Source organism: Mirounga angustirostris, unplaced genomic scaffold, assembly GCF_029215605.1.
Source record: "Mirounga angustirostris isolate CCGP_5_RB_7025 unplaced genomic scaffold, mMirAng1.0.hap1 SCAF_8, whole genome shotgun sequence".
NCBI lineage: Eukaryota > Metazoa > Chordata > Mammalia > Carnivora > Phocidae > Mirounga > Mirounga angustirostris.
This window is the reverse complement of record NW_026991716.1, coordinates 111,997,363-112,010,527: the sequence shown is the minus strand read 5'-3', so window position 1 is coordinate 112,010,527 and position 13,165 is coordinate 111,997,363. Positions and strand designations below refer to the sequence as shown.

The 13,165-nt window shown below is 37.6% G+C and overlaps 1 protein-coding gene across 5 annotated transcripts in view; it reads left to right on the top strand.

The window, feature by feature from the left end:
* Positions 1-13,165, top strand: part of ARHGAP18 (Rho GTPase activating protein 18) — a 192,486-nt gene that overhangs the window by 138,813 nt on the left and 40,508 nt on the right. For all 5 annotated transcript variants that reach the window (XM_064598090.1, XM_045865520.3, XM_064598092.1 and 2 more), the window contains exons 4-5: positions 2,627-2,690; positions 7,225-7,403. In XM_064598090.1, coding sequence (XP_064454160.1) covers positions 2,627-2,690; positions 7,225-7,403 — 243 coding nt within the window. The remainder of the gene's footprint in view (positions 1-2,626; positions 2,691-7,224; positions 7,404-13,165) is intronic.

Sequence of the window (13,165 nt, the reverse complement as noted above, 5' to 3'; positions counted from 1 at the left end):
CGAAGTAGGTGCTTTTAACCACGATGTGTCCTACTGTATTTGGGTATCCATATATGATTCTGATATTAAGTAATCCGAACATGAGATTCTATTTATACTACAAATGAAGGGTAACAAAAATCATATGATTCTAAAAAAAGAAAGGTACCTTGAATTTAATCCAGAATGTCATGTAGAGGGTTTTTTTTCTTTTTGTAGACATTTTATTCTTCCGAGAAATCCTTAATAGCTTCAGATTGCTACTGTATTTGCATGGGCAATTGTGGATCAACTCCGGTCTATTTGATGGGAGTTTTGGGGTCACTGGATTGCTCCAGGCAGGTCTCTTGCTCCTGAGAGGCAGTTAAACACTTGCTTACCACCCAGTGGTTATTTGGGACAACCACTGGGGTTGAAGCGCAGGACTAGGTTTCCAGATGTAGGAAAATGAATGGTAAGGAAATACAGTATTATGACATTTCCTTCCCAATTAAAGAACCCTCGCTAAGGGAGTTAAGAGGAAGTAAAAAGGGGGAGGGTGAGAGAACTGAGTCTAAGCAAAATATCTACTGTGGGATTCGTGCCAGTCTCCAAGAGGATGTTGCTACTCAGGCTAGAAGCAGCATTTTCCAGCAAATTCCCAGTAATATCTAAGCCACATGGTTTGATTCGAAGGTAATGGGTGGATTGTATCATCTGATGGCACCATTAAGAGAGAAATAGCACAAGTAAATTAAAATCACGTTAACTTGCTTACACTGCGTGCCTTTAATTGGAACACTGCCACCCATTAGAAATATGTCCCCATTCCTCAAGGAAACATGGGCCAGCCATCTTCACTTGCAGTTCTTCTGTTCTCAAATAGGTACAAATTCAGCTCTTCCATTTTAAATGCTTCCTCACGAAGCCCTTGCTGACACTAGGAAATATAATACAGAAATGAATACCATCTGCACTGTTATCTTCACTTGCTAAGGAAAACGGTTCTGACCACATGCTCCAAAATATGTGTTCGTATGGAAGATTAGCATTGCTCACTGTGTTCGTTGTGCTGTGGAGGGCTGGCCTTCCGCAGTCTTGTGGGTGAAGAAAGGAGGATGGTATTTGCTCTGTCCTGGTGGGGGGTTGAAGGAATGTCCCGACCCTCATACCGCTTTTGTGATTGAGTAGTCACTGTCCCGAGTACGTCTGCCTCTAAGAGGTGCCCTGGTGTCCTCTGTGTACCTGCCCTGGTGCTTTTCTAGACTCTTCTTAGACGGCAGGTGAAGGGGAGAGTCCTTCCCGGCCAACAGCATGAGGTGAAATGTAGGCTCTGTCGTCCTTTCAAACACTTTATTTGAATGGAGATGAAAGTCCAGTAGAGTGATTATTTAAAAAATAATTATTTCAAGCAGACCTCTGTGTCTGATTGGTGTAGACTCCCCTTCCTGATTCCTGAATTCCTTCTGAAGACTGACTTGGAAGGACGAAGTATTGCCCAGCCACACTTACTGGTGAGGGGAGCCAGCCATGTCCTACTGTGTCTATAAACCCTTGGAGGACCACAGTTTTCAGGTGTCACTGCCCCAATCCCTTCGAAAAAGTTTCTTTGAATATCTGAGCTCATATTCCCTGCTTGGTAATTTAGTTTTAATTTATCTCACATTTATTACTGTTTTTTTTTTTAATTTGAAGACTTTTTATTTTATTACCTACATGTCGACTTGTAATTTTGTTTTATTATAGCGTTATCAAAATATAATTCACATACCATCTAATTCACCCATTTAAAGTCTACAATTTAGCGATTTTTAGTATAGTCCCAGATTTATAACCATCACCTCAGTTTTAGCACATTTTCATTATTTCCCAAAGAAAGCCCGTTAGCAGTCTTTCCTGTATTCTCCTCCTCACCCCTAAGCAACCACTTACCTACTTTGTATCTCTCTATGACTTGCTTATTCTGGACATTTTATAGATGAGGAATCCTATCTTGTGACTGGTTCCTTTTACTCAGTATACCGTTTTCAAGGTTCATCCATGCTGTAGCCTGTATCAGTACTTAAGTTCTTTTTATTGCTGAATAATATTTTATTGTGTGGATAGACCACGTTTTGTTTATCTGCTCTGTTACTGGATATTACCAGTTTTTTGTAAGTTTGTCTTTATCCCTCAACTAAGTAGTGGTGTGCTTGATGGCAAGGACACTTTTTTTTTTAATAAAGATATGTTTATTAGAGTGTGGGGAGAAGGGCGGGGGGAGAGGGAGAGTGAGAATCCTCAAGCAGGCTCCCCGCTGAGCATGGAGCCTGACAGCCTGATGTGGGGCTCCATCCCAGGACCCTGAGATACAACCTGAACCAAAATCAAGAGTCAGTCCCTTAACCGACTGAGCCATCCAGACACCCCATTGGCAAGGACACTCTTAATGTTTTTCATATTCCCTACAGGGCTTAGTATTGTGTCTTAGTATTGTGCCCCTAGGGGGCAATCTAATATTTGTTGGATGATTGCTTGTTGATTATAAATATAGTACATTTTTTTTCTGTGGTGGTTTTAATTCTGAGTGTGTTTCTTGTACTCTGAAGATTGGTAATGGGATTATTTACAGTACCATTTCTCTGGTTGTGAGTTGGAGATGACTCAATGGCCCACTTTCTATCTTTAGGCTCCAGATGGCATCAACTCACAGTCAGTCAGAGCAGATGAAAACACACATCAAGGAAAAGATGGTACGTTGGACCTGTTCTCTTGTATTTTCCTATTTATTAGCATAACAAACAGATACAACCTTTTAAAACATTCACCTTCAATTCTAGTAAGCAAATTTTGTTAAAATGCTAATATAAAGTGCCCAAATAGATAATTACATAAGACTGGGAATATAGTGGGACTTTGATTTTTTTTTTTTTTTTGGATGTTTGTGTAGCTCTGTTCTGACATCTCTATGCATAGCCAGTTTTCCCAACTGTTTACCATGTTCTAGGTACTTTGTGAAGATGTTTACCTAATTTAATTTACTCAAGAACCCTACATAGTAGGTACTGTTCTGAACCCGTTTTACAGATGACAATACGGAGGTTTAGAGATAGGAAGTCCCTTTCCCAAGGCCATACAGCTGGTGAGTGGAGCTGAAGAATTTGGAACTCCATTCTGAGATCATAAGTTCTTAATTCATAAATTAAGTTCAGAAAGTTTATAAAGGCTTAAAAAACAGTATTTTGGGGAATTCATTATAATTCTTTTCATACTTTTTCTCTTCTATACCATGGGTGAAAATAAGTATTAAGATTTCGTTAGCACTTAATCAAGCACTTAATTGTAGCTTTTCCCCTTATTTGCAAAAAGAAAAAAAATATTCCAAATGAACCTTAAAAATTTAATCCTTACTGTGTTATTTAAAAACTGTAACAGAGGTAGTCTGTGGTTGCCAGATACCAGCTCAGGGACTCGTCCTTGTTTTGTTTATGTTCTTCAGACCTGGCACCTGGAGTGCTCACACCATTAATAGTGTTGTATTGGGATTAGAGGTAGTAGGGGAGGAGTATCAGGCCGACTGTGGAGGACTGGGAAGTGTTTCCCGCCTTCTCATCACAATCGGATTAGTCCAAGATTACATGGGACATTTGGGAGGCTTGGAACATCAGTATCTCTATTTTTCCTTCCATACTTTTCTCAGAACTTCTCTCCTGCACCCCTGCCTTTAGAAATAAGTAAATAAGTGTGTGCATGTCTGTGTATGGACACAGACATGTCTATATTTTCTATCAAAGCCCTTGCTATTATGTGGAGGTTTCTTTAGTTGTATGTATATTTTTATATCAGAATGAAATCACTGGGTGTTTCCCCAGCTCTGCAGACCAGCAAACACTGAAGCGGCGAGCCAGCTGGAAGGGCTAGTACTGGCCTGCTAGAGAGCTAGGTCCATCGAGAGAGACGGATGAACCTTTTGTGCCAATGTCCGTATGCTTTGGGGAAGGGTGCCTGGCAATTGCTAAATGAATACTGAGGAAAACATTGTCCTTGCTTGATGTTTTCCTCCCTTGCCAGAGGTGGTAGGCTCTATAAACAGAAATTCTGGAAGACAAGTTCCTTATAAGAGTACTTTCCAGGCTCGCTTGCAGCTGCTGAGTAAAACATGACAAACTTGCCTGATTTACATCTGCTTTTGCCCAAATGCTATGGAGGCAGGCCTAGAGCCTCCGATCAGAATAATAAGACAATATGTGTAACAGCATCCGAGTCACTGAGTTTTTACCACTGCACCTGTTGTAGGCAAGGCCATATTCTTTTGATAGTCCGTGAATTAGCCAGTGCCATGTACATACTGAAAGGTTTAGAATGAAGGGCACAGGAAAACACTGTCTGGAGTTCAAAAATGGAGCTCATTCTGTTTGAAATCTGAAGGTGTGGATGACCTTGTCTATTTTAAATGTTTTCCTACACTTGGGTTTTTATGTATGTTCAATGAGAGATATTTATTCTAAATGAAAAAGTCACAGCAGTCTTAATGTTGCAAGGGTTATCACATTTCAAATTGATCAGCTAAGTATTATTCTTTTCATCAAATTATAAAACTCTTTGTATGCGAATGGCCCATCATTTTTATACATACACTTAGAACATTAATAATGCCCAAATAATTTTTAAAACTTTCATGTTGGTATGTATATTTACTTATTTCCTCTTGATTTCTTTGGAGGAGGGATAATTCTTTTTAAAAATAAAGGCACTTTGGGGGCGCCTGGATGGCTCAGTTGGTTAAGCGACTGCCTTCGGCTCAGGTCATGATCCTGGAGTCCCGGGATCGAGTCCCGCATCGGGCTCCCTGCTCGGCGGGGAGTCTGCTTCTCCCTGTGACCTTCCCCCCTCTCATGTGCTCTCTCTCTCTCACTCTCTCAAATAAATGAATAAATAAAATCTTTAAAAAAAGATAAATAAATAAAAATAAAGGCACTTTGGAATATTTTGAACAGTTGAAAAACTTTAAGGAGTTGTGTAAAATATTTATAACCCAGAGCTATTGTTCGCTTCAAAACCAAAGGAGAATAAAGAAATTATACTGTTTACACTTTAGGACTTTAAGAGTCAAAGGTTTATGTCAGAATTCTCTGTTAACTTTTCTCTATGAGAGTAGATCATTGATTCATAGATATTTTTATTAGCCAATTCACCATCCATTTCTTGTAACAATGCCTATTACCCCTGAAACAGTTTTTCCTACTATCTACCTTAACTTGATCTACCATTTGAACTCTTAGGTTCTTATGCTCCAAGTTTTTTTTTTTTTGCCACAGTTTGGAGGAAATTCGTATATATTAAATATATTGTAACTTAATTATAATTTCTCAGTTTTGAAATCAACAGGAGATTTTTTTTTTCCAGGGGTACAGGTCTGTGATTCGTCAGTCTTATATCACACCCAGTGCTCATTACAACACATACCCTCCCCAGTGTCCATCACCCAGTTACCCTATCCCTCCATCCCCCTCCCCTCCAGCAGCCAACACAGGACATTTTTTATGTGGGGCAGTGGTGATATGGGTGTGTTGAGGGAAAAAAAAGAATGGTTTTAAAATTCTTGTCCATAAACACTCTGCTTCTGGAAAGGTAGCTTCTAATTTAAGAAAATGGCTAATCATTTTTTTTCCCCCTCTCAGAATGGTTTCCTAGGAAACCAACATACATACTCACAGTAAAACATAAAACAGTGGAAGCCAGTGGGAAAGGAAAACTAAAACTGTGCTCTGACGTTTAATACTTTAAAAATTGATTGTAAAACGGTTTAGTTATCCTAATTAAAAAATTTGTCACAGGCTCTTGGAATAGCAACATAAATAGTATATAAATGTGCCGTAGATGGCAGCAGATAATTACCATCAAGGAGCTTCAAATTCATTCTTACTTTTGGAATTGGCATTGGTCAGTGTTTACTTATTATTTTAACTGGGAGATACTACCTGGCCACTGATGTAGTTTGCAGGGCCCAGCCCAAACTGAAAATGTGGGACTTCTTGTTGAGATTCCAAGGTGGCAACAGCAAAGCGTTAAACCCAGAAGGGGGTCCTTCTGAACGCAGAGGCCCATGACAGCACAGGTCGTGTGCCCAGAGGCCCGCCCTGCTTATCAAACAGAAGTAATGAGGCTAGAGTTGTATTTATTCCTAATTTTCTATTGGGTGAAACAAAAACATATTTTTTTAATTTAAATGACTATAAACATATTTTTCTGAAGGCAGCAGTGTTAATAGCACACGTATAGATATGGCATGCCTTTATTAAATTTTTAAATTAACTTTACCTTCTATCACCTTGTGGTGTTAGTATAGAAGCATGCGAATGCACTACGTAAGTTTATTTTGTAATACATAGCTGCTCACCATGACTTAAAAGTCTGCAATGAGAAAAAAACAGTAATCCTGTCATTGGTTCCAAGGTTTCTCTAATGTGAGTTGTGTTTAAACCAAAAACTTACCGAATTATGTCAGAACTATTTTCTTCAAAACTTTAAAGCTAGTGTTTTCAGCAAAGAAGCTTGCCAATGTTAATTCTTTCCTAGAAGGTTAACAACAGACAAAAAACAATATTAAACTAATTATATAGCCTTAAAATGTTGATGTAAATATCCAGAATTTATTTGACTAGGCTTATAGTTGTGAGAACCTTAATAGTCTTTGATATAATTGGGTTCAAAACCTGTTGGTTCCTGTACCAGGTACTTCCACACCTGACTCCCACTGTGGCAAGTTTCTGGCACTAACTCTTATTTTGGAATTCTTCCTCTGATAGGTAGATAACATTCCAGAAAGGAAATGCAGGGTGTGGAAGAGGTCTGTTCCAGTAATCTGTTTCACTCTGAGAAACTGAAATGGTGTATCACTAATTTCCCCCGCCTTTTTTTTTTTTTTTGCTTTTGCTTTTAATCCCCCGTTGTAAAATCAAACGACAATTAAGTTTACTAAATTTTTGTAAGGTTTCTCATTCAGAGTTTGAGATCATCTATCAATGTTGGATGTGTCAACCCAGTCTAAGAATTGTGACCTCAGAGAAAGATTCCACAATTGAACTATGGATTCTAGTCTCCACCTTCCCTCCTATACCCTCCATCCACCATTGGTAGGATTCTTGGAGTAAACTTTTTAAAGTATCCACTAATTACTGACTATAGTAAATAGTATTTTTCCCAAAGGTTTTTATGTAGTTGATGTAAAGAAGTAAAAAAAAGAAAGAAAATATATTAACTGAACCTTCTGGTTTTTTTCCCCAGACCAGGCATCTAGCCTACTTGTTGGTGAAAAAGAGCTCATTCCACTGGTTCCTGAGGAGGCACCTGCCTCTGAAACAGATATCAACCTGGAGGTATCGTTTGCAGAGCAAGCAGTCAATCAGAAAGAGAGCTCCAAGGAGAAGGCCCAGAAGAGCAAAGACAGTGACACTTCATTACCTGTACGTAGTATACTATTCAGATTTCACTAAAAGAGAAGAATGTATTTTTCAACAGCTTTTTATTTTGGAAATTTCAGATCAGGCAAACAGACAGAAGAGAAACTGGAAGAAGAGTATAGCAAACACCCCTGCAGGATTAATGTAGACCCATTTAACAGTTAACATTTTGCAGCCTTTGCTTTTCCTCTTTCTACATCTCTCTGTTTATATGTTGTGCTATCAGCTATGAACTCACTTTTTTTTTAATTTAAAGATTGATTTATTTATTAGAGTGTGGGGAGGGGGACAGAGAGAGAGAGAGACTCTCAAGCAGACTCCCCACTGAGCGCAGAGCTGCCCAGCGGGGGCTCCATCTCCCAACCCTGAGATCATGACGTGAGCTGAAATCAAAAGTTGGACACTCAATTGACTAAGCCACCCAGGGACCCCTCACTATTTTTTTTTAAGTAAGCCCTATGCCCAACATGGTTTTGAACTCAACGACCCCGAGATCAAGAGTCCCATAGTCTACCCACTGAGCCAGGCAGGCGCCACCCCCCAACTTTTTTTTTTTTTTAGCTTAACAAAGGCATACAAACACAGCTATAATACTTAAGAAATTGAACACTAAAGCAGTAATTATATTTAACATATGGTCATATTAAAATGTTCCCAACTGTCACGATATTGTCGTTTATAGCTTCCGCCTTTTTCACCCCCATCTGGAATTCTGGGGTCCGACGTTGTATTTGATGTCATATCTTTTTGGTTTCCTTGAATCTAAATCATGTCCCCTGCTTTTTCTTTAATATTTTTGAAGTGTGAAAATCAAATTTCTGACTTTGTTCCTCATGACTGGATTCAAGTTAAATGTTTTTGGCCAAACTACTGCTTAGATGAGGTTTATGCCTCTGATTGCGTCATCAGAAGAGAGGCATGGCATCACACGGTCCCTTTATTGGTGATGGAAGTTTGACTCCTTCATTAAGGAGATGTTCACCACCTCTCCCTCTTATGAAGATACCTTTTCCTATGTGCAGTTAATACTAATTTGTGATCCTTGGGACTGGGTGAATATTCTGTTTGTCAGTAACAACCATTGCCCACCAGTGATCCTTGCCTGAAACGGTAATTAAACTAGTGTTTGAGAAATGGTGATTTTCTGATTTTTTTATTCCTTCTATTATGATTGGTTGGCAATCTTCTGTAATACTTGCCCTCCCTTTTCTCTTTTTGTTTTTGAATATCACCATGGACGGAGGGCTTCCTTTTTTCAATGTTTTATAAATCATCATTATTTTTCTTTCAAATTTGCCTAAATTTGACCCCTGGGAGCCCTCCAGGCTGGTTCCTGTGTCATTTTAACACACTGTCATTCTTTGACTTCTTTGCTTTCTTGTATATGTTCCAGGCTCACTTTATACTTTTCTTCTCTCTGACTTGAAAGAATCCATTTCTTCAAGGAGCCCTGATTTCTTTTAGTAGCAAATGCCTCCATGTACTGAGTGTTCTTGTTACTACTGAATATGTCTTACATTTAAAAAAAAAATACATGTATTTATTTATTTTTGTAGAAATTCACACCCTAAAAAAGCTAAAAGGAATTGTGTAATGAACTTCCCAGTACTTCCCCACTTGCCCCAACATTCATTAATCCACGGCTAGTTCTCACCTCTCCATACCCCCTACCAGTGCTCCATTCTGTGTTATTTTGAAACATATCTCTGAATTACATATTGTCATCTATAAATATATCAGTATGTAGTTCTAAAAGAGGGTTTTTTTTCCCTTTTTTTTATTCTTATGTTAATTCCCATACATTACATCATTAGTTTTAGATAAAGTGTTCCATGATTCATTGTTTGTGCATAACACCCAGTGCTCCATGCAGAACGTGCCCTCCTCAATACCCACCACCAGGCTAACCCATCCTCCCACCCCTCTCCCCTCTAGAACCCTCAGTTTGTTTTTCAGAGTCCATCGTCTCTCATGGTTCGTCTTAAAAGAGGGTTTTTTTAAAAATGTGCCCAGATTCCCCTTATTGTACCTAAAAAATGCTAACAATTCTTAATTTCCAATATCCAGTCAGTGTTCGAGTTTCAAATTGTATCACAAATTTCATCATTTTTTTTCAGGTTTGTTTGAATATGGATCCAAATAAGGTTTATGCATTGCAATTGGTCTATATGTCTTTTGAGACTTTTAATCTCTCCCTCTCTCTCTTTCTCTCCATCCGTTTTTCTCCCTCTTTGTCCCTCAAAATTTATTTGTTGAAGAAACCTGGTTGTTAAGTTGTAGAGAATTTCCCCCTCTAATTCCTCATGTTCTTCTGTTTCTTAGAGATTGTTTGACTATAGATTTAGCAGATTCAGTGTGTTTTTCTTTTTTTTTTTTTTTGTTGAGTTATCTACTTTTTTTTTTTTAAGATTTTATTTATTTATTCATGAGAGATAGAGAGAGAGAGGCAGAGGCAGAGGGAGAAGCAGGCTCCCCACGGAGCAGGGAGCCTGATGCGGGACTCGATCCCAGGACCCTGGGATCATGACCTGAGCTGAAGGCAGACGCTTAACCGACTGAGCCACCCAGGCGTCCCTGTTTTTCTTTTTTTTAATCAAGATTATTTCATATGTGATCATGTATCAAGAGACACAAAATAGCTGATTGTCTCTTTTTGTGAAATTAGCAGCTGCTGCTAATTAATGCTTGATCCATTTGCTTATTAATGTTGACAAGATGTTTTCATTTCTTCTCTTATTCATTTATTAATTTGAATACTTCTTTTAAGAAAAAGTTTCTCAAAACGGTTTTTATTTTCCAGTGTTCATTGTTTTGCTTCCTTCGCATCTTTCACTAGTGACCAATTAGTGTTGTTGTATTTTAATTTTCTTGCAAAAACAGAATTTAGCTCATAGATGTAGACCTGACATGACCCTAGACACAGTTTCCCATGGTATCTGCTGTATCTACTATAGTTTCTGCTCTAGATCTAGAATTACCTGTTTCTGTAAGAAACTGTGGTTCCATTTAGTAGAAGTATACTTTTGTAACTATGATCAGGACTCTAGGACTGTTCCTTTCTGTGGGCTGGTCATTGCTGAAAGCCTTTTCAAAGGCCAGAAGTACATCTGTTATCTTTCTTCCATGCCGAAATAGTCATTGTCAGGATACCCCAGCTGATATAATTAGAACACATATAATTACTTGTTTGTTGTATCCTCAGTTAATGCCCAGCATTCTCAGAATAACAATACTACCACTGCTATCAACAATATGATTACTAGAAAAACAGTTTAAACTTGTTTTTCTTTTCGTCAGTTGTTTGTGTCCTTGAGATATATCCCAAAAGGGCTGTAATAATAAAATGACTGTGCTTTAGGCTGCATAGGATAGTTATTCTCCGTATGGTTAAGCTACCAACTGAATACCTGGTTGGGTTAATGGTTTCATTTTATTTTCAATTTTTAAGGATTTCTTTTTTGAAATTTAATTTTGTTTATAAGCATGTAAAATATTTACATGGTCCAGAAGTCAGATTTAAAACCAAGATGCATTAAAAGTCTGGCTTCTGTCTTTGAGCCATCATTCTGTTCTTTCCCTCCCCTTACAAGTAAATTTACCTTCTAGGTAAACTCCTTTTCATTTTAACTTTATGGTTTATCCTTCCATTCTTAGATAGCCCACTATACACACTTTTCTCAACCTAGAATTTTTTTTTTTTTTTTTTGACTTAGTATATTCTGGAGATCACTCCATAGTAATATACAGAAATATTTCTCATTCTTTTTTATAGATACATCATACTTTATTGTGAAGATGCATCATAATTTACTCAACCATTTCTGTAATGGTAGACATCTAGGTTGTTTCCAGATTTTACCATACATAATTAAGAATCTGTTTTTATACCTAATGGGAAAAGTAAAGGAATACATACCATTTGACTTGAAGAGATGACTTATGCTCCCAGACTATCAGGATAGTGACAGTCTATATCTCAACAGATGGAAGGGGTTGTAAATGAAGGTCACTAGAGTCTAATTTAAAAAAAAATGAAGACATTGTTGGCTTTTAAGTTGTTAATTCAAAAGTGGAATAAAATATAAGTTCCTATATATTTCAGAGACTTAAGACTTCCTCTCTTATTTTATTCTCTGCTTAACATTTGTGCTCACCTCCCTTCTTGACTTTATTCATGTTGTGCCCCAAGCTTGAAATGACCTTCCCATTTCTCCTCTCTGTTGTTCCCTGTTTACCAAGGAAGTCTTACCCCATTCTTTGGGGTCTAGTTCAGTATCTAACTTTATTATTAAGTCTTCCCTGGTTGTGAATTTACATTAGATACAATATATAAAATAATACTTTAGCTATTAAGATGCCATGCTTTTGGTAATTATTATCAATGTATTCTTGTATTTATGCATATATGCATCTGTTCACCTATACAACCATTTATCCATAGGTCTCCTGGAAGGCATGGGCATGTAAGCTTTTCACAAGTCCTCAGCGTGGTTGATGGAATGAATATTTATATTCATCACTCTGAGGCAGGTGTCTAAGCAGATAAACTTTAAATTCCATTTCTACTCTATGCTCTCCTGCTTCTGTAAATAAGCAGTGAGCTTTATGTAAAAATACATTGTTTTCTGTTGACTTCATTTTTTTATTCATTTCCTTTTTCTTACAGCATCAGGTAGTCTTTGTTAATTCTTCATGATCTCTCACAGCAGATTCAGATTTCTCCTCTTAAATATGGAGATCAGGTTTCATAATCTTCAATGGGCTTCAGTTTGAAAATGTAGCTACTACTTGTTGTGTTTGTGTACCCACTGTATCTCAGAAAATATACTCTAGTTATTTATCAAATGATCTCTTTGAGGTAGATATTTTGATTCCTATTTCTCATACAAGGAAACAGGTTATATTTTATGTGGCATGCTAAGACTTGGCTTGGTGACTCAACTTTTGGAGCTGGGGTTTTTTCTGGAAGACCATGTTGACTCCACTTAATGTGCCCTGAAGGTATAAATGCGTTTAATTTAGGTGTGAGTTTAAGTGGCTCTATATTATTGGTGCTGCTGACAAACTCGTTCAGGATAGCTTGAGTTATTATATAAATAAGATTCTGGCTTGTTGGGCCCATCATATACAATAGAAATTTAATAATACTCCATCACCCAACTTTGGAGACTGAACATTAAGGGTTTATGCAGAAATTTTTAAGATCATAGTTTTAAAATTATAACTGGTAAAGCCTATATCCTAGATGCATACCGATACTTAGTTCTTAAGTCTCTATTTAGTGCCTTTGGATTCTTATTGAATTATGTTTAATTCAAGTAAATTCTTGTTCTGTAATGACTTTGGTTGTCTGGTAACACCGCTCTGTGAATACTAAAGGCCAGAAACTAGGCATGGAGGCCCACGTTGGCAGTTTGCTACAGAACAGAACACCTTTGGAGGAAGCTGAAGGACAGTGGATGAGGTGTTGTTTCAGGATTGACTGAGGACTCTGAAAATCAATAGCAGACACACACTTGTACACAATACAAAAATAGGTGTTTAGGGTTATGGACCTGAATTATCAAGAGAAGGTTAAATTATGGCTCTTTGCTCTGCATTTAAAAAAAAAATGCAAGAAATATAAAACAACTAAATTCAAAAGTTCATTTGTCTAGAAAACTATTCATTCTCTGGAAATGACAATGAATGAAATACTGTAATAAAATCGCATTTTACACGTGGAAAAATCTTGGGTGAGAGATGCGTTTTCTAGCAGACCAGGA